This window comes from Python bivittatus, unplaced genomic scaffold (genome assembly GCF_059951505.1).
Source record: "Python bivittatus isolate LINGU-HERP-01145 unplaced genomic scaffold, Pbiv_v1 ctg000980_np1212, whole genome shotgun sequence".
Taxonomy (NCBI): domain Eukaryota; kingdom Metazoa; phylum Chordata; class Lepidosauria; order Squamata; family Pythonidae; genus Python; species Python bivittatus.
In genome coordinates, this window is record NW_028277125.1 from 28,555,202 (window position 1) to 28,574,842 (window position 19,641).

Consider the following 19,641-nt stretch of genomic DNA (forward strand, 5'->3'; position numbering starts at 1 on the left):
AGATGGATCTTTTAGCAACAGTACTAAAGTAAATCAAGGTAGCAAAATAATTTTATACAAAGGGTTCAGAAGAAGAGGAAGGTGGGGGTATTGTTCAAGTCCATGTAATCAGTCTTACAGGATAAGGCAAAGATTATGGCAGCCCATCATGGAAACTACATAGGGCAAAGCCTTTGTTTCTTTTCTATCAGTGGGTGGTCTTCAACTAGTGAAGCTTTTTATTCTAGATTTCAAACCTAATCCAGATGACTTGCATTAGCTCAATTCAGACTGTGATCAGCTCCAGTATGTTAATTCCAAATGGCATTTGTCTACACTCTAGAGCTTCTAAGACTTTCAGTTCTCTTGCTGTTTTGTTGTCCTTGTAAAATTAGAAGATGCTCGGCGGAGCTCTAATACAAATACTTTATTACGCAGAAGGCACTTCTTCCCACTTTTCTTTATCTGTTTTGGCTTCTTGTCCTCTGAGTTCTTCTTTGAGGTTATGACATAGCCCAATAAAATTATGCTAAATACATCATGGAATCAATCGTTTTTTAAAACTTATGTCTGATCTTTGCTTAGGCGCACTGACAACTGTTTGAGAGACATTAAACTTTATAACTTGAATGAATTGTTCACTAATCATCAACAAAGAGTGCTTGAATGGCAATCTTTATAACTGGCATATGAGTTCATGAAATTTTTAAAATATTGCCATGTTAAAATCCATAACTTGATCATGCACAAATCAAGCTAGCAAATTATTATTCTGTGTTTGATATTGGGATAAAAGGGAAATAGAATTTTATTGTTTAGAGCTTTTGTTTTTGTTCAGTGATTAAAATTCTGTGTCTTATCAGAACAACGCCTATTTCCAATACTGATTTGCTAATTTTAGCTATCAATTTAACAGTGCTGTGGCACTGTTTTTGCTTTTATTTGGGCTGTCTTCCACTAAATTGACTGGAAATGGTGAATCTGTTGGCACCAAACATAGAATTCTTTAAAACAAGGAAAAAAGTGAGTTTTGGCAGATAATCCTAAAACAAAATAGAATAACTCAAACTGCATATAACCAAGCTGTTAAAGAAAGCTGCACCAAAGGTTCAAAACTAAAATATGGCATGATGTGAATAATTTTTCTATAGTTTGTCCATAAACTTTCAGAAGGGCAATAAATTTTCATGGTGAGATAAGAACAGGATATAGTTTGCTTCCAAATGATTGTAGATAAAAGGATGTAGCAGAATTTAGAACAGTGAAGAGACCATAATGCAGACTTCATCCATTACTGAAAGAATAATCTTTTCAGTGACCTGCAACAAAAAGGGGTAAGTTTAAGTTCTTCAAGACTTGTTCGTCCAGAACATTAAGTTCAGTCACCTTGTATGGGCTGAGCTACTCTTATATTCACTCCTGACTTTCAGTGTCTGTGTGAAATTTACAACAAAGTGTGCTTTTCATTAGTGAAGGCCAATGCACCATTTGTGGTACCTTCTTGATAGAGTTGTGCCTTGGTAATACTTGGTTTAGTAGTACTGTGCATTGCTTCATATTTGATCAAAAGTGATGACTCAGAAACATATGGTTGCATGAATGCAGCACCTGTCTCTGGCTTATTAAAGTAGCCCTGCCTGTTTCTAGGATCATACAGCTACTATACTAGACATGAAGCTGTAAATTAGAGCTACTTGCTGCTTCATTGTGTTCTAGAACACCTCTCCAGTTCAGATTCAAAGCATTCCCTAGTTTTACTAAAATGCATTCTTGTTATTTGATGTAAACTGAATATACATTTTTCATTCTATAGGTAGAGACCATTTTCTAACTGTATAGACTATACAAATCAATTTTGAGTCAGGTTTTTATTTTTCACATTAATTTTCATCAAACAGGGTATGAATAGCATGTAGAGCATGGCTTCTGGAATTCTTTCTGGCCTATTTATGAGCAGGAAGCATTTGTGCACTTTAGAGGAGGTCTAATCGGATACATGTATTTGTGTATGTGTTTATCTTTTGTCTGCAGATAAACAGATAAATTGGGGAAATGTTTTCTGAAATGTTTTTCTTCCTAACCACAGGGCATATCTGGCCCATCTTCAAACTCAGTCTTTATTTGGTGGTTTTTCCCACCGTACCAAATTTGGTTCCATACTGTTTTTGGATAGTTATCCTGATGATGGGCAGTCAGATAGGCAAACAGATGGAGCCTTAAGCCTTTTTATATAATTTCTTTCTAAAATTCCATTGAGTAGGAAAGAATAAAAATGATGTTTTTAGCACTAAGCAAGCAGATGTATACTACTTCAGTCATTAGGAGCTGAATCAGTTTCAGTTCAATTAATTATTGTGGATGTTTGGAGGAGGATTTTTTTTTTTTTTTTGCCATTATGTGCTAGCTAGATAGCCATCATCGGTTTCAAATTGTACTAATTTGTTTATCTGGCTCTCTTCAACAAACTATAAATAGATTATAATCTAGCAAAAACCAAACATGCATTTTTTAAATTTTAAGGTAAAGGTAATGCCAAGAATGTATCCTGGTCATGTCCGTAAGTGGTCAATTCAGTCTTCAGATGTCTTTCTCTTTATTTAGAATCTGAAAAATAAAGACAAGCTTTCTTGCTTTTTCAGTTCTAAACTTATTCCCAACTTTGAATTAATTATTTCAGAGGAAGGAGAAGCTACTATTGTTAAAAACTGGGATTACTTCAGTGATTCCTGAAGCCATATGTTAAAATGTCTTCCATTTCTTACTGGTGTGACTTTCTTTAAAACATCATCTGGAAATATATATTTCTTGAGCATCTCGCCTTTGCCCTGAAATGTATTATAGCTAATATTAGGAAACGATGAATGCTGGGTGCCTGTGCTATAGCTAACTGTCTTCTTAAGTTGTGAAGGATTGACTGTTCTGGGCAGAGTTGGGCTTCAGGATTGAGTGACTTTGGCCTAGAGAACAGATTTTTTTTTAGACTTTTTTATCCTGCCTTTCTTATTTTTATAAATAACTCAAGGTGGCGAACATATGTAATACTCCTTCCTCCTCCTATTTTCCCCAAAACAACAACCCTGTGATATGAGTTGGGCTGAGAGAGAATGACTGGCCCAAAGTCAGCCAGCCAGCTTTCCTGATGTTTCACTGGCAACTGTGGCAGGCATCTTCAGAGACAAAGTGGTCTGCTATCATTTTGCCTCTGAAGATGCCAGCCACTGTTGATGGTAAAACATCAGGAAATTTGTTCTCTAGACTAGAGTCATTAAACCCTAAAGCCCAATACTGCCCAACAGACACTGGCTGTGAAAACCTACACCAGTACAGTATATTGACTCTTCTAATGTATATAGAGAGTATTGAAAGAAAATGAACTGGATATAGTATTCGTTCTATTTTTTTTTAAAGTATACTTAGTTTAACTGTCTTTGTCCTTTTCTCAAGACTATATTCAGTTCCTTCCCAGATTCAGCAGCATAAAAAAATAAATGTTATTCCTCTGTACTCTGTATAAAGCCACATAAACATTATTTAAGACAGCTATCAAATGTTCAGTTTCTCTCTTTATCTCCATGCTGAGAACTGAGGTTTTGACAGTGCCATTGGTTTTGTGTTGTTGACACATTTAAATATTTATTTGTTGGATTTATATCTTGCCTTTCCTCCAGAAGCACAAGGTATGTACATAGAACTCTCTTTTTCAATTTTCCCCCCACAATGTTTCTTTCAGGTAAATTACCCCATATTGCCCCAAAGTCACCCTGTGAGTATCCATGGCTGAGAGTGGACTTTAATGTGGGTCTCCCTGGTCCTAGCCCAACATCATAACTCCCACAGCAAATTGACTCTCAAATTACTGTTGGAATAGGCCCATTCTGGAAATAGCTTTCCATATAGTCCGCTGATGTGTTCCAATGGATAGTTTGTGGAATAATTAATTTGCTTCCCCCTTCTTTCTTCAGAGTAACTGCTGTGAAGTGGTTATTGCAAAAATACTTTTTGATATCTGCATTAGCCTTTGTTGCTTGACTTTTGTTTTAAGGTACATTAATTGTTCACAGCAGTCATACACTACTAATTTGGGGAGTCCATTTTTTCTGTTTCCTCGTCTTGGATATATGTGCAGTATTATCTGTGACGATGTGTACTAAGAATTGGAAAGTTTTGAAATTTGGATATGCTTTTACTGCTCTTTCGTGTAAATATGTAGCAGGGTATGCATTTCCTGAACTATCAGTTATTCAGTGAGAAAGTCACTTCTTTTGATAACGCACAAGCCCGTATGATGGAATTGTAGTGAATATCAGTCCACCTCTCAACACTCACAATAACAATTTTCTTTTATGAATATTCATACTTCTCAGCTTCTTCTTTATATATGTTACCCAACAATTTCCTTGTAATACCTGCTTAGTTAGGTGGATTGTATCCTGATTGGGGTGACTAGACAAGGTTAAATGTTCTTTCAACAATTGCTCCTTCTTTCTTGATGTAATCTACTAGATTTTATTACTGAGTTATCCATGCCTATTTTTGTATGATTAAATTTCTTTTTGTCTTTTTGCAGTTATGAGAGATATACTTGGACTTCTGGAAATAATGTGATATGGTTAGTGTAACACTATTGAATGACTCTGCAGTGGTAGACACTGATGTGAAAGAAGTGCAGATGGAGAGCCATTATAGTCTAGAATCAGTTGTTGGGAGTTGGATGGCCTATAAATTATATAAATAAATAAATGCTATTTTGAGGGTGAGTCTATATCAACAAAATAAATCAAGGCAGTTGGTGTATTTACTGCTTGTTTAGTATTACTGAGTGTGCACGCTAATAAAAGTGGAGCAGTAAAAGGATTGTCTGCCTGGTTAATTATAGTAATGATAACTGTGTTTTGGCTCAAACATAAGAATTCCAGTTTTAGTTTGAGAAGACCATCTAAAGGTTGTGACCAGCTGTGGGCTTTTTTTCCATAAGAGCTATGATGAAGTAAGAAAATGTTACATAGGGTCAGGGTAGCCAGTTAAGCATTTTCAGAGTATAAACAATTAATGATGCTTCATTTGGGAAACTAAGACTTGCATTATTTTGCCATACTATTTGTATTTTGTGTGCTTCTCTGTCTTACTTGCAAACATAGGAACTTCATTCAAATATTCCAAAATGGGGTTTGTTTTATGACCTGCTGCATGATTAGATTTTATTCAAAAGAAGGTATACTTTAGGATTTAGGATTTAAGATTCACGAAGAGTTGGATATGACTTAATGACTGAACAACAACAGATACTTTAGGATGGGATATTTATGTCTATATGTCTGTATATGGACCATGTGCCTTTTGCTTATGGAACTGAACATTCAGATTCTGCTTTTCTGAGAATAATTGTTACTGTTCCTAAATCCTAAATGGCTTGATTAAAAACGTTGATGTTGAGATGCAGCGTTCTCAGTAAACATAGTATTTGAGAAAATGGGCTCCAGCTATCATTTAATTGAAGAGTATAGGAGATAAAATTAGATTTTAAGAAGCAGGACTTGTTCTTGCTTACTCAATAGTATCAGTGTTAGGAATGGGCCTAAAGAGGATGGTTGTTCTAGTTTTTATTTCAACATCTATCTATTTTTTCTCCCTTGGATCAAAAATGATAGTTCTCTGTCAGTCTGTACATAAAACCCAGCATTTCAGGTCATCTTCTTTAGAAGTGCAATGTCTATTGCATTCTAGTTTCTTCCCAAAGAGTAAAATCAGAGAAAGTAGAGAATGTAGGAGGATGGTAACTTGGGTCTTAATGACTAGTTTGCGCCATATGGTTACTCCTGGTTAACCATGTTCTTCTGAATTAACTTAATTCTGTGAGTTAAAAGAACTCACTAAACCATAACTAACTATATGGGCTATGTTTGCTCAACAGTCTAGGGTTCATAGGTTCTCTCCTGCTTTTACTGAAAAACTCCCCCCTTCCTGTCAATGATAAGGAAATTTTGTTAGATGTGTGTGTGTGTTTTAGTAAAGCTGACTAATAAGAATTGTATTGTGTGAGTATTTAAAAAGCTCTGGATAAGACTGAATAGATAGGATTGGCACCTGTTGTCAGTAGACTTTCATGACCTACCAATCAGTGTTGTGACTGGGCTTAATATTAAGCTGAACTTTGAGCTTGATAGAGTGTCTTTTCCATAGCTTCATTTTTGTTTCCTTGGTCCAGTTGTAACTTTCCATGAACTAATCCAAGGTGGGATAGAGGAATAGTTGCATAGTATAATTGCTTCTGTAGCAGCATTTCTGCTATTTGAATTTATTTTTTTGGCTTCCGCAGATTAATCCATTCCCTGTCCCATTTTTAAAATGTTTTCCACACTATGTATGGTGCCTGTGATCTTGATTGATTGATAAAGTTTCTGACATTTTTTAAAGGATAAAAAAATTAAATTCTGGCCAGCCATCAGTTTTATAGCAATGATAGGACAGACACAGTTTTTAATAACACTGAGCCATAAATACAGCTTTGTTTTTTGTTAATTTTAGTTTAGCGTACTGTTTGAACTCATGGTGTTTGACAAACTACAGTGATTTGGTTTATATGTCATGCTAAAACTACCAATAATGTTATGACTTAATGTGAACCAGTGTCTTCATTCTCTCCCCTCCTCAAAATGATGATGATGAGGAGGAGGAGGAGGTATTAGGTAAAGCTAGAGTTTCCACATTCCAAGCAGTTCCCTTCCTGTGGGAACTTTCTAAGCATGCAATATTCATACCATTAAGTGGTAATGTATGTTAATAAAGGGAAACAATTGGATGATTTTTATCAATTTCTTTAAATTGACTTCAGAGTGAATTTAAAATATAACTCTGTATACAGCTATGTTATATATGGTGTTCAACCATTATTTCTGTAAAAAATTAAAAGAGACAAAAATAAAGCTGAAAACGTAATTCAGATTAAAATCTGAAATGTTTAGTTGAAATTACAACTTAAAAACATGTACTTTTCTCTACTTTTCTTTTCCCTAAATTTATTTTCTGTTATGTATATTGCCCATATAGTGGATATAGCTGTATCTTAAATATTTTCCTCAAATTTAGTTGAGGGCTGAGAATAAGATAAGCATATATGTATATTTTCTTGAAGATCTTTAACTTTCAGAAATGTCTGAATAAAATACTGATTTAGATTAATCTCACTTTGTGAACTTGATACCAGTTGAAACATCTGAGACATATTGATAGTACCTTCATATTGCATTTTTATACTATTATTTTTACGTATTTGAATTGTTGAGAATGGAAGGAAGGCCCAGAGAGAGAGGAAGAGCTAGTCTTTTCCCCATGAAATAACTTCCCTTTTCCCCAAAGACCTTGTGCTCTCTAAAAGCTTGCTGATTTAAAGTGCATACATTTGATTAAATTCTGAAACATGAGCTACATGCATCTTGGTATAAAATAAGCTATGTTAGAATCTGCCTTAATTTTGGCTAAATGATTATGGTCTAAAATGAAACATTATTGAAATTATTGTATATATGCACGTGCATGTAAATGATATGCATACTGTTGATCTGATACGTACATAAACAAAAGGGGAAAGCATGTACAAAGACGTTCCTTGTTGATAAGTGATGTTTAATTCCTTGCTTATAAAATGTGCTAATTTAGATGAGCCCTTGAATCAGCAAGCAACTTTTGGTGGCCAAGAAAGGAAAAGAAAAAAAAAGTATATGCAGATCTTTTTAAAACCATATTTTATAACTTACTCTTTCACGACTGTACTTAGAGGTGAGTTTAAGATACAATAATATATAAATTATGTGCAAAAACTAACACACGTAAAGGGTACTGAATGAAAAGGAATTATAGATAATTATTTTTATGCTGTTGGACTGAAGACGTTTTAAATACAGTTTAGAAAATATGCTAAGCATTTTTTAAAAAACGGTCTTGTTGCTTTTTGTACACGTTGCCATTATGGTTTATTCAATAAATCATGGCTTAGATAATATGTGAACCTAGTTAGCTTGTTAATATAACATGCTAACCTTGGGAAAAATAGTGAATATGTGCTAGAAGACACAGTAGATACAGTAATTGGCTGTGACTTGCCAGTCCTCCTGTTCAGTTGGTATCTCGGCAATCTTTATGCTGGCTGGCTATAATTTCCTATCTTTATGCTGGCTGGTTGGCTGAGTGTCTATTACTCAATCCTTTCCATTTGAAAACCAAACAAAATACTGGACCACCAGCACTTAGTATTTGTTTTATAAGAATAGTTATGGGGTATACATGGAGTTCAAGGGCATTTTTGTAAATAGAGATGATAATGAAGGCTGGTGCTTTGATTTGCAATTTGCAATTTTTCCCTTTTTAATTTTATTCCAAATTAAAATAATATTTTAAAACCTAAGTGTGGGACAGGGGGATTAGCAAGTGCCAAGGCAGATATTGGAAAGGCATTGTCGCCCATGGGCGTAGTGTTGGGAGACTTAGGTAAAAAGTGTATCTTAAAGGGCAATGCTGCTGATGGAAGTGTGGAGTCCTTGGGGTTCTCTAAGCTTGGTTCTTTTCTTGCAAAAGTTTAATTATCCGGCTAGGTAACATCTTCAGTTATGATGGAAGTGCTAGCAATACAATAGGGAAAGGCTATTGTTGTATACTAAGAAGTGTTTTGAAATCATGTACTATACCAAGCCATTATTGAAGCACTTCTGTAATGTTCAGCTAGACAAGATTTAGACTTCACTTGAAAATTGTAAAGTAGCTTTCTAATTAGAAAACAATCTTTCTTCATCTTAAGGATAGATTTTACATTTTTGTAGTTATGGCACATGTTTTTAAGTACAAAATAAATATTCTGCAATTTGTGAAAAGGGATGTAGCATATAAATGAATGGAATGGGCTATGTATTGTGACTGCAGCAGAGTGGAGCACTGGCTGTTGGGCATCCACAGATGGGAGGCAGGAAGAGCAAATGACAAGATGTGCAATGTAATTTCATCCCACAAATCATGCAGTTTCTGTCCTGATGACTGATGCAATAACATAAGGGCAACATTTGTGTAATGATGACACCAAGTATGTGTTGTCATTTTGTCGTAATTGTGGTTTGCTGCAGATGCTAGCAGCTAGCTATTTCAGGAATTGCAAAGTTGATCACTGTACTTCTGGTGGTTAGGTAACATGCATGTAAAAGTCATCAAGTTACGACCACTCGTTCAGTGATCAAAGTTATGACAGCACTAAATGAGGGGGACTTATAACTTGTTGCGGTCCATGAAAAAGCAGTGCCCCATGGTGACCAGGTCATGATCCAGGCACTTGGTGCCTGGCTCACGATTATGATGTTGCAGTGAGCCGCGGTCACGTGATCGTGATTTCTGACATTCCCTGCTGGCTTCCCACAAGCAAAGCCTATGGGAGGCCAGCAGGAAATTGGAAGTTGCTTCCGCTCCCACCACTTTTTCACCCACCCGTACTCCATAGCACCTGGTTGCGGCACTGCCTGCACACACCCCGCTCATGAGTGCCTGCCTGCGGCATTCCTCTGTCTCCCTGTAACACTTGCACACCTGCCCATGCTCTGGAGTGCCTGCCTGTGACACCTCCCATGGCACTCAGACACCTGTCAACCTGCATGCTTAGAACTGCCTTCTCTTCACTCTTAAAGACCTGGACAGTTCTGGGGTTATGACGGCAACTGGAACTGCGGGGTTGCTAAGCGATGCAGTTACATGATGTGCTTTACAACCGTGTAGCTTAGTGATGGAAATTCTGGTCCCAATTGCCATCGTAAGCTGAGGATTATCTGTGTGCTTTATGATTTTCCAGAGGGTACAGTGACAGTAATACACCAGAAAGGGTGAAATCATTTTTTAAAAAACAATTTGTGCTTAGAATGGTAGATTGCTCCCATCCCCACGCTTAATTCTCCTCCACTCCCAAAATATGGTCCGTATATCTGTTGAAATTCAGTTCTTTTGTTGCCAGCCAAATTTTAGAAATGTGGTCTGGTGATTTGGAGTTTTGTTGTCAGCCAAATTTTAGAAATGTGGTCTAGTGATTTGGAGTGTGCCTCACTCCCTGTCCCTCGGGTGCCTCTGTGCCTCATTTACTTTCATAACTCCACTTCTGGTTCATTAGTTTGTTTTTACTTGATATACTGAAAATGGGATTCTCTATTTAATTATTCTATATAGATCACTCAGGTAATTCACTCTAGAAGCCACAAGTGCAGCACTTCTGACTCATTTTAGATTTTAAAAAAATTACAAAAAAATACTACATTCCAATGTTTGAGAACAGTTTGAGAGCAGAATAGGTTTGCAAGAATCCAAGTTTTATCTGACTATTGTTTTCTTTGCTGCAAGATTCCAGTAAGTTTACTAATTTAAACGTTAAACTTTTTAATATATTCATGGTTTTTGCAGGCATGGAATAAAATACCAATTTCAGGGGCTAATAGCTAATGTCAGTTTCTGTCTTAATGTTTCTAGCTCATATTGTTCTGTGGAAAAAGTTTACAAAAGTACTGTATTTGCAAAGGCTTCTATCCTGCATAAAAGTAATGGAATACTGTATTTAGTTCTTCCTAGCATTTTGTCACTAATGAGATATATATACAAACTTCTGGAAGGCATTACAAATCTACAGATACCAGCATCATTTTCATAATCTTGAATAAGCAAGAGCAGATGTAGTGCTAGAGTGCTAGCAATAACTTATTTTAAAGCTGAAATTAGTACTGTATGCATAATTGAGACAATAGCAGGGAATATAGTGCAGTATATTAAAACAACCTGTGGCCTAGAAAATATGTGTCTAGAATAATTATAAGTTTGTAGGACCCTATATCTATTAAAGTTATGGTGTTAATAAAATGTGTAGGCAAGTGCACATTTTCCTGAATTTGTAGTTAAAATGTCCTTAAACTTGTATTTAGAACTTCTTTTGCTAAGGATTGAAGGAAAATCACCCAGTGTTTTCAGACTTGTTGATCCAAAGATTCCTAATAGCTAAAAAGCAGTTAACAGGCCATTTCTGAAAGTGATTAGAAAAGGAAGTATGCAAACCTAGTGTCCTTAAAGGCATCGACTGTGGTTTGAGCAAGATGGCTATTCCCTTGTCTCCCAGAGCTCTAAACCTGCTGGAGACCGCTGTCTTGCAGTCAACTCAAGAGCAACTGTCTGGAGCACTTGTGGGCAATCTGAAGTCCTCTCCATGTCTACTCGCCACTCTTCATTCCGCCATGGTCGTTGGCTCCATCTTCAGTTCACTATTTCTTCCCCAGAAGCCAAAATGTTATTGGTTTTCAATAAAAGAGAATATATTTGGTTTTATTTCTTCTGAATCATGGTCAATCTGATCCAAAACAGTTTAGCAGAACTTTTTCAATAGATTTGAATGAAAATGTCATTTCAGTTTTATGTATACCCTTAAGATACTATTTTGTAACTTTTGATAGAGATGTTCCCCCCTCCCCCCACAAATTTCCAGTCAAGCCACTATAGCAATAAGGACCAGTCATGCCCTTGTTGCTGTTAGATTATATTGGATGGGATGATGTGGGAATGAGAGGAAATAAACAGTTAAACCCATGGCCAGATGGAAGAGAATTACTGTTTTCAGCTTCATGTCTGCTAAGTAAATTATAGGTGATTTTTAACTGTTCTTTTTAATGGGGCACTTAGAATTTAGATGGGTGAGTACTGGTTTGCAGGTGGGTATTTTGCAAGCAAGTAAAGAAAAAGTATGTTTGTGTGTACTGCTGTGCTTCTCATGCATAGGAAGCAAGTGCTTCTAATCCATAGGGGATAAGAGCATTGTTTGTGCCTGACTCTGGATTCTTTATCATAAGGCCAGGAGTTGCTGTTATGTGTTAATTGAAAAATGAATTTTAATACAATTAATTTTTACCACTGAAGATGTTACCTAGCCGGGTAATGAAACATTTGCAAGAAAAGAACCAAGCTCAGAGAACCCCAAGGACTCCACAATACAATTGATTTTTTCCTCTGTTAATAGGCTAAGTTTATTTAAATTATTTATTTGAAGTATATAATACTTTTTTTTTTGTTAAAGCCAAGAATTCCAGGAAGCATTTTATGTAACAGAGTCTAATCTAAACTAATGTTTCAATTGATGATGGAAGGCCTACATTCTCACTATTTCTTATGGGAATTTGTTTTAACACTTTTATTAAAAGTAATCTCATTAGCCATTTTTTCTGCAGTTTGCTTGATCAGTAGGAGTGAGCCTGGACTGCCACTACATTTACTTTGTGTCTCTGAGATGAAAAAGAAGCAAGAGGCTGGTTTAGTTTTCCCATTGTTTCTTATGCCCAAACTCACCATACGTTGAGCTTTGTGTTGGAACAAGGGACATGCTGGCTACTTCATGTTGCTCTGTCAGAACATTTTGAATGAAGTTGTTTTGTCCTGAGTTTGAAAAAATGTTTTCCGCTTTGTACACACCAAAAGCAGGTGCTATCACTTGGAGTGATGCTATTTTTCTCTGTGTTTCTGTATTCTGTTTAAGAATAATTGATATTTTCATAGGCAAAATGGGCTGGGTGACTGTGCTTCACATGCGACAAATGTCTAAATATAAAATAGCATAGTTAACATAATGTTTTGAATAAATTATTTGCTTTGAAATTCCACAAACATCAGTGCTAAAAAAAAATCTTGAAAAAATTGGCAGGGTAGTGTAACTGGTAGAAAGTGCTGGGAGTTTACAGATCTTTTAGCCAATTTATTATCTTCCTTCTTTGTAAACACAGAAAAATACGAGATTATTATTATGACTGGAAGCCATTTTTTTCTTTAAACACTAGACAGTTTTAGGGAAGCTTGAAATCTCTAGTAATCAGCCTAGTTACCTGATTAAATGTAATCTTTTAATAAAAGATACACTCTGAAATCTGTTTATACTGAGGGGATGCCATTTCCCCATTCTGAAACACTGAATGAAATTTGATAGAATTCTATTCTTGAACTATGGGATTATACTTTACAATGAAATATATGACATAATCAATTTGGAGAAGTAGAAATGATGCTAGTAGGTAATCTAGAATAATTTAAACATTCCATATAATTCAGTCATTTGATATGAAAGTCATAAATGCTTGATTCTATATTTTGTAAAACTGAGGTGTTAAAATATCCTTTAACATAACATTGAAACATAACAAGAGAGTAAGATAATATGTTTTAAGTTTCATAGCTTTACTATTCAAGGCATTTATGCGATACAGTAGAATGTGTTAGCTGACATGCAAACAGTTTTGTTGGTAAATGTCCTATATTTTGATTAAATAAAATGTTTGTTTTATTTTTCAGTGAATGGTAGTGTCTAGAAAGGGTATGTCCCTTCAGGAGAGAGGTGCCAATGTCCAACCGGCCTAATAACAGTCCAGGGGGGTCACTGCGACGTTCACAAAGGAACACTGTCGGGGCCCAATCGCAAGACGACGCAGTAGGAGGAAGGTATGCTAATTTTTCTTCAGTTCTTCAAAACTATCAAACGTCAGCATAATTTATTGTACAAAAAAACCAAAGATTTTTTAAAATATAAACTGGGGCTTGAATTTACTAATACTAAAATGTCACCCATCTCGCTAATTAATTATTAATTAGTGAGATGGGCTGCATACATAAATTTGAAAAATAAATAAAATCTCTGTTATTTCTGATTATATGGTTAACAACTAAAATGATAAATTACATAACTTTCTCCTAAGCATTAACTAGAATAGCTAGTTATTGATATTAATATCTGAATTGAATACAGTAACAGCAAATAGGAATCACATAGAATAATAACTGCAAAGAACAATTTTAAGTAATGTATTATATTTTAGGAGAAAGTGTATGAATATGGTTAGGCATACCAATGTTAAAGTATGATTTCCCCTTAAGCTAGCAGAAACCAGTAGCAATTTAAGAGTCAGGATAGTGCGCTGCGTTTCCCCACTCATGCTGCCAGTAGCATAGTCAGGTTTATCAAGGAGACAAAATAAGTCTGTCATCTGTTAGTCACCTTGGACTGTGCTATGCATTCACTCTCCCCTTTTCCTGTTTCATTTTTATTTTTGCTTTTCTTGAGGGGAAAGAACAGGTCAGAGCTACAAGTCACTTTGCTTCCTAAAGCCACTGAACAGTTGATTGGTGGGTTGAGGGAAGCTACATAGAAAAGAGAGAGGTGACTCTCCTGCTTTGCTGTGCCATTGTACTCTTCTAATCAGCTGTCTGGTGGCTTGTTTTTAATGTGGGTTTAATGTCTTTCAAAAAAGCATTAAGACTGTCGTTAAAAAAAAAAAAAAGTAGAACATCTGGTTTGGGGGCTGGGGGAGTTGCCCAATAAAACTGAAGAACCTATCACAGTTTCCTGGGCAGCCTCCCACCACTATAGCTAAACCCATAGGTCTGACTACCTATCAGAACTATTCACCAGTCACAGCAGTGTTGTGATTGGCAGATAGTTTTCTGCCAGGTAATGACGGGAAGGGGAAATCAGCAGCTTTGCTTGCATGCCCTGTACACCTGATTTCAGGACACCACCATCCTGAAGCTGGAACAGTGGCTATAGAGGCAGGATATGGCTTGGCACTGGGGACAGGACATGCTGTTTTAGTTTTCTGCTATCTCAAGGACTGGTGGAGAGTCTTTAATTTAGGTGTGAGGAAATAGGCTTTACACCTCTTGCCTAGCAGGAATTCATAATGAGCTTGAGAGCTTTTACTTTTTCTCTTCTTTACAATTTAAATACTATTTAATGCTGACATCGATACAACAAATTCTAATTGGTGAGTGTGTTGAGGGGTTTAAATAGTAAGTCAGGAAGTTACGCAAGTTGTATTTCAAATTGGAACCATGTAGCTGAGATCCTTGGAACTGTACAGATAAAATGAATTGGAGCTGTAGATTTGAGATATTGCAAGTGGCCATTCTAGTGGTCAGTTTACCTTGAGGAGTATAAAGAGGCTTAAAACAGTTACTCTCTAGAATAGTTTGTTAAACTTTACAAGATCATGAAACACCAAATATTTTTTGTAAATGAGGAACATGTATGACTATTTTGTTTTAAGAATGGAAAAACTAAAAGGAATATTGAAATGAAATATTTTAATGATACCCTTTTTTCTCTCCATACATTAATTAGAAATATTACTCAGATATGTGTGCTTGTATATAACACTGTATCAGTGTCTGGAGGGAGATTTATTGAAGTCTTAGAACTGGTGTAACGTTCAGTCTAAGACCTTGGTTGTAGCAAGTGTTGAAAATCCATTTTCTCAAAAATATACTTTGAAGAAGAACACGGGATTTTAATACTTTTTCACTGGAAAAACTCATATTTTCTGAGCTTTCATGCAAAATACTTTTATGTTTTCCCAGTTGTTTCAGTATCATACCAACATCTCTTTACTCATGGATAGGACACTTGTTTGCCTAGTGAAACTGAAGGAACAAATAAAATAATCTCTTGGATCATGGTTTGAAGGAAAATACATTTTGAGTTGGAATGATAGTATTATCAAGGGATTAACAGTAAACAGTTCAAATTGCAAAAAAAACCTTGATTCTTTTCTTTTACACTGTTTACGAGATACAGTAAAATTGTGAACATCTTATAATAGCTACTTTCAGCTCATGGAACAGCTTCAAGTTGTTTGGACAATATAGGCACTCTATGGAAACACTTTTGTAGAATCTGAACTATTACATCTGAATCCATTACAGATGGATTTCTCATATTTGATAAATCCTTTGTTTTCAATTAAAAGTAATAATTCTCTACATGAAAACGTATTGTGTTAGCAAGTTACAGTTGTAGGCTAGTTTTCTCTTTAATGCATTATAATGGTGTGTACAGGTAGTCCTCACTTAACAATGGTAATTGGGAGCAGCAACTCCATCGCTAAGTGACATGGTGGTAAAGTGCAATGTCACGTGACAATGCCGACTTACAATGGCAGTTGGAGCAGTCCCAGGTGTTGTTAGGAGAATCCTGCATGTTTGCAGCATCCCACAGTCATGTGATTGCCATTTGCAACCTCCTGCCAGTTTCCCCATTGACTGCTTGTTGGAAACCAGCAGTGAAGATTGCAAATGGTGATTGCGGGATGCTGCAACCATTATAATTATGAGCTGGATCCTAAGCGCCTGAATCACAATCACGTGACCTTGGGGATGCTGTGATGACCCCAGTACGAGGAACAGCCGTAAGTCTCCTTATTCAGTGCCATCGTAACTTTGGTCACTGAACAAGTGGTAGCTGAACAAGGACTACTTGTACAAACACTTTTATGTGGGCATCAATCTCTTACAGATTGATTGACTTACGACCACAATTGGGACTGGAATTTCTGTCGCTAAGTGATGCAGTCATAAAGTGGGATGTCATGTGACCACAATGTCATGCGGTCATTGCTTAGTGACCGCAATCCCGGCAATTCCCCTTGCTGTCATTAAGCGAATTTCACCAGTCGTTAACCAAGGACTCACCCCAATCCAAACCATTCTGGGGTTTGGTCCCTCCCAGCCTTGAGCTTCAGTAAGGTAAGGAGCCTCCTCCAACTCTGAAAGTTCACTTCATAGTCAACCCGCAGCAGTTACCAGCCAAGTGGAGAATGGAATATGGGTGTTTAGTTGTATATAACTCATGCCAAGAAAGACTGAAAACTGAAAGTAAATACTATTTAATGCCTTAATAAAAGGAGGAAAAATCAAAACAGGATTTTCTCACTGTATCTTGTATAAAATCCTGTGAATCCTCAGAAATCCAGGTGATACTCCCCAGAAGCAATGATTTAGGGTATAGTGCTTGAGATTCAGTATATTGCTACTGATATCTGTTTTTTATGAATGTATAAAGTTTCCTTTTTGTAAGCATGGTATGTTGAGAGGGCAAAGGATCAAAAATTAATATAGCTAGAATTTTCTATTGTCTACTATTCTGCCATTCTGGATAGCTTCTATTTTAATGCAAAAGTGGTTTTTTGACTTATAAATGTTTTGCAATTAAAATAGAAATTTGTGATGGAGTTTGCTATGCTGTAGTTGGCTTTGAAGTAAAAGCATGGGGTCTTACAAGGGTAGATCTGGAAGGGCAATACTATATTGGTGTTCTGCATTGATCTGTTGTATTTCCTAGTTGCTGATTTTGAGTTTTATAAAATGCTCTTGCTTTTCTGTTGCTGTTTTAAGCGAATAGAATATTGGTAATTGAAAAATGAAGTCTTATTTTCAGCCTTCGACAATACATCTGATTTATTTATTTACCTGTCATATTTATATGGCCACCCATCTCACAATATGTGACTCTGGGTGATATACAATAAAAAAACAAAAAAAAACAAAATGAGATTGATAGCAGATTGAGGTGGAACTCTGTTAGTTGTTTATAGAACTGCCCAGAGTCATATATACGAGATGGGTGGCTATATAAATTTAAAAAATAAATAGAGTTGGAATGTGAATACCCTTGTGAAAGATTAGAAGATAATGACTTTGGATTTTTAGGCTGAGGTTTACTTGCACAGTGGGTAACTGGGGACGAACTTAATAATACACAACAGAATGATAGCCTATGTTAAGCTTAAATCTGGAACACATTTTAAAATTTCTCCTAGGCATTAGAAAAAACTAAGACTTATACTACTCAAAAGATATAATGAAGACAAGCTAGATGGCTTTCTTAACCGCTTCATATGACTTTGATTCTCTGAAATTCAGTGCCTCTTTTTTAGCATCTTAAAATCCAGAATAAATTGATATCGCTTGTTTTTTTTAGCATTCTAAAATAGCACTTTATGCAATCTTTTAAAATGATCTAAAGGCACCATAATTTTTTAAATTCATATTGAAACAATTCCATTCATGAAGAGCTGAAATAGAATTGGATGAGTAAGAGGACAAGTAAAAATATTTCAAATGGAAAATAATTCTGAAGAACAATTTTAAATGATGTGAGTCAGAGGCATATTTATGCTTTGTCTGACAATGTCCTCTTGAAGGAGAAATAGTCTCCTATATCATAGATTCCAAATAGATTTTTGGGAGTTATTAATTCAGGTTTGGGGAGGCGTTGGTAGTAAGTTCTAGTAGTAGCACACATACACACATAAATAAGCAGCATATTTGAAACATCTTTATGTCATATCTCTGTAAGCACATCTAGCATTTATCATCGTGAGTTAATGGTCTGTCAGATCTTTTCCTTTCAATAGTTATTAAAGTTACTGGTAGTTACTGCCATCTTGACCTCTCCCAAAGCAAACTGTTCAGTGACTTTGGTTATATTTTATCTTTTAAGCAAATGAATACTCAGTAATTTACTGTCTAAGGCCACATCTACACAGCTCTTTTGCCATGCTCCCCTCTCATCCTGGAACTAGCAGGGAATTGTGTCTCTTGCTGCCCCCATAGCATACCCTTAACTGCCCACCTGGAATGGTACCATGCTGTGCTACTGTTAATATAGCTTTAACGTGCAACAGTCTAAGGACTGTGATTGGTGACTCTCTTTGCTGAAATTTCAGCCCTACCCAACGTCATCCCCATGTGAAAAGCCTTCTTCAGCATACACAATCAGCATGCACAATTCTTTGGTTGCTCCATGTGTTACAATTGTTTTTTCTTTTCCTGTTTTACAGTACTACCAACCGATTGAATTTTTATTTACATGTAACTGCCCACTAGGTGGCAGCAACAAATTAAGAGTTTTTAAAAAATCTCTTCAGTGCCATCTTGTGATTACTCAGATTTGTGCACCTGATATGCCGCCTCTGGGCATGTTATTGAAGAGGTGGTGTTTGAGAAAGTTTAGATGCAGGGATTGGTATGGGAGCTGTAAACTATCCTAAGAACAGTGTAAGGAGAGGAAGTGAGGGCTTCTCAGGGAGGAAGGTTTGCAGGGAAGAAAATTTCTTGCCATATAGGTTATGGAAGATGTAAAAATGTATTCTCTAGGGCACCAGTTGACCAATATTTAAAAAAAAAAAAAAGGAAAAAAAGTTGCTATGAAAGTTGGAGTTCCAGTCTATCTTGCAGGCAACCAGCACTGCAGAACAGAAACTCAGCTTGCCAAACTGAAGGGGGCAGTCCCGCAACAGATATACTGGACCTGAACAGTTTGTTGCCCCCAACTGTATCACACTGAGCAGTCTTCTCTGTGTGTCATGGATTTTCTGATGGGAAAGACCTTAGTTAGGGTAAGAGAGAATATACTTCTGGAGTAGAGCAATGGAAGATACCTTCAGGCTCCTGCCCCTGTGAGCTGACCTTGAGCTGCAGGTGGGGGAACATGCTCTGGAAACAACTGGCAGAGTGTGCTTAGGACGGGTTGTGAAAGCTATGTAGATGTAGCCTAAAATGTTAACCAGATTGCTGTAGTAGTAAAACTTAACAATATATGTTTACATGGTTTCCTTATTACTCACCCCTCAAGGTCTTGTCTTGACTCTATATGTGGGTGTATGCCACCTGACTTCCGTATGAAAGGTCTAAGGTATAATTAAAGTGAAACAAATTATATTCATTATTTAAAATGTAACAGTTTTCAAGTCCACGAAAACATAGTTTTCCTTAAACCAAGCTCATTCAAGATCCTTTTCTTGATTTGTCTTTTGTATTCCCATTTTGGTAATCTCAATTTTGTTGTCT

The 19,641-nt window shown here is 36.2% G+C and overlaps 1 protein-coding gene across 4 annotated transcripts in view; it reads left to right on the plus strand.

Moving 5' to 3' along the window:
• TRIP12 (thyroid hormone receptor interactor 12) overlaps positions 1-19,641 on the plus strand; it is a 106,403-nt gene that overhangs the window by 9,212 nt on the left and 77,550 nt on the right. For all 4 annotated transcript variants that reach the window (XM_088132165.1, XM_088132166.1, XM_088132167.1 and 1 more), the window contains exon 2: positions 13,315-13,461. In XM_088132165.1, coding sequence (XP_087988291.1) covers positions 13,364-13,461 — 98 coding nt within the window. In that variant the 5' untranslated portion in view covers positions 13,315-13,363. The remainder of the gene's footprint in view (positions 1-13,314; positions 13,462-19,641) is intronic.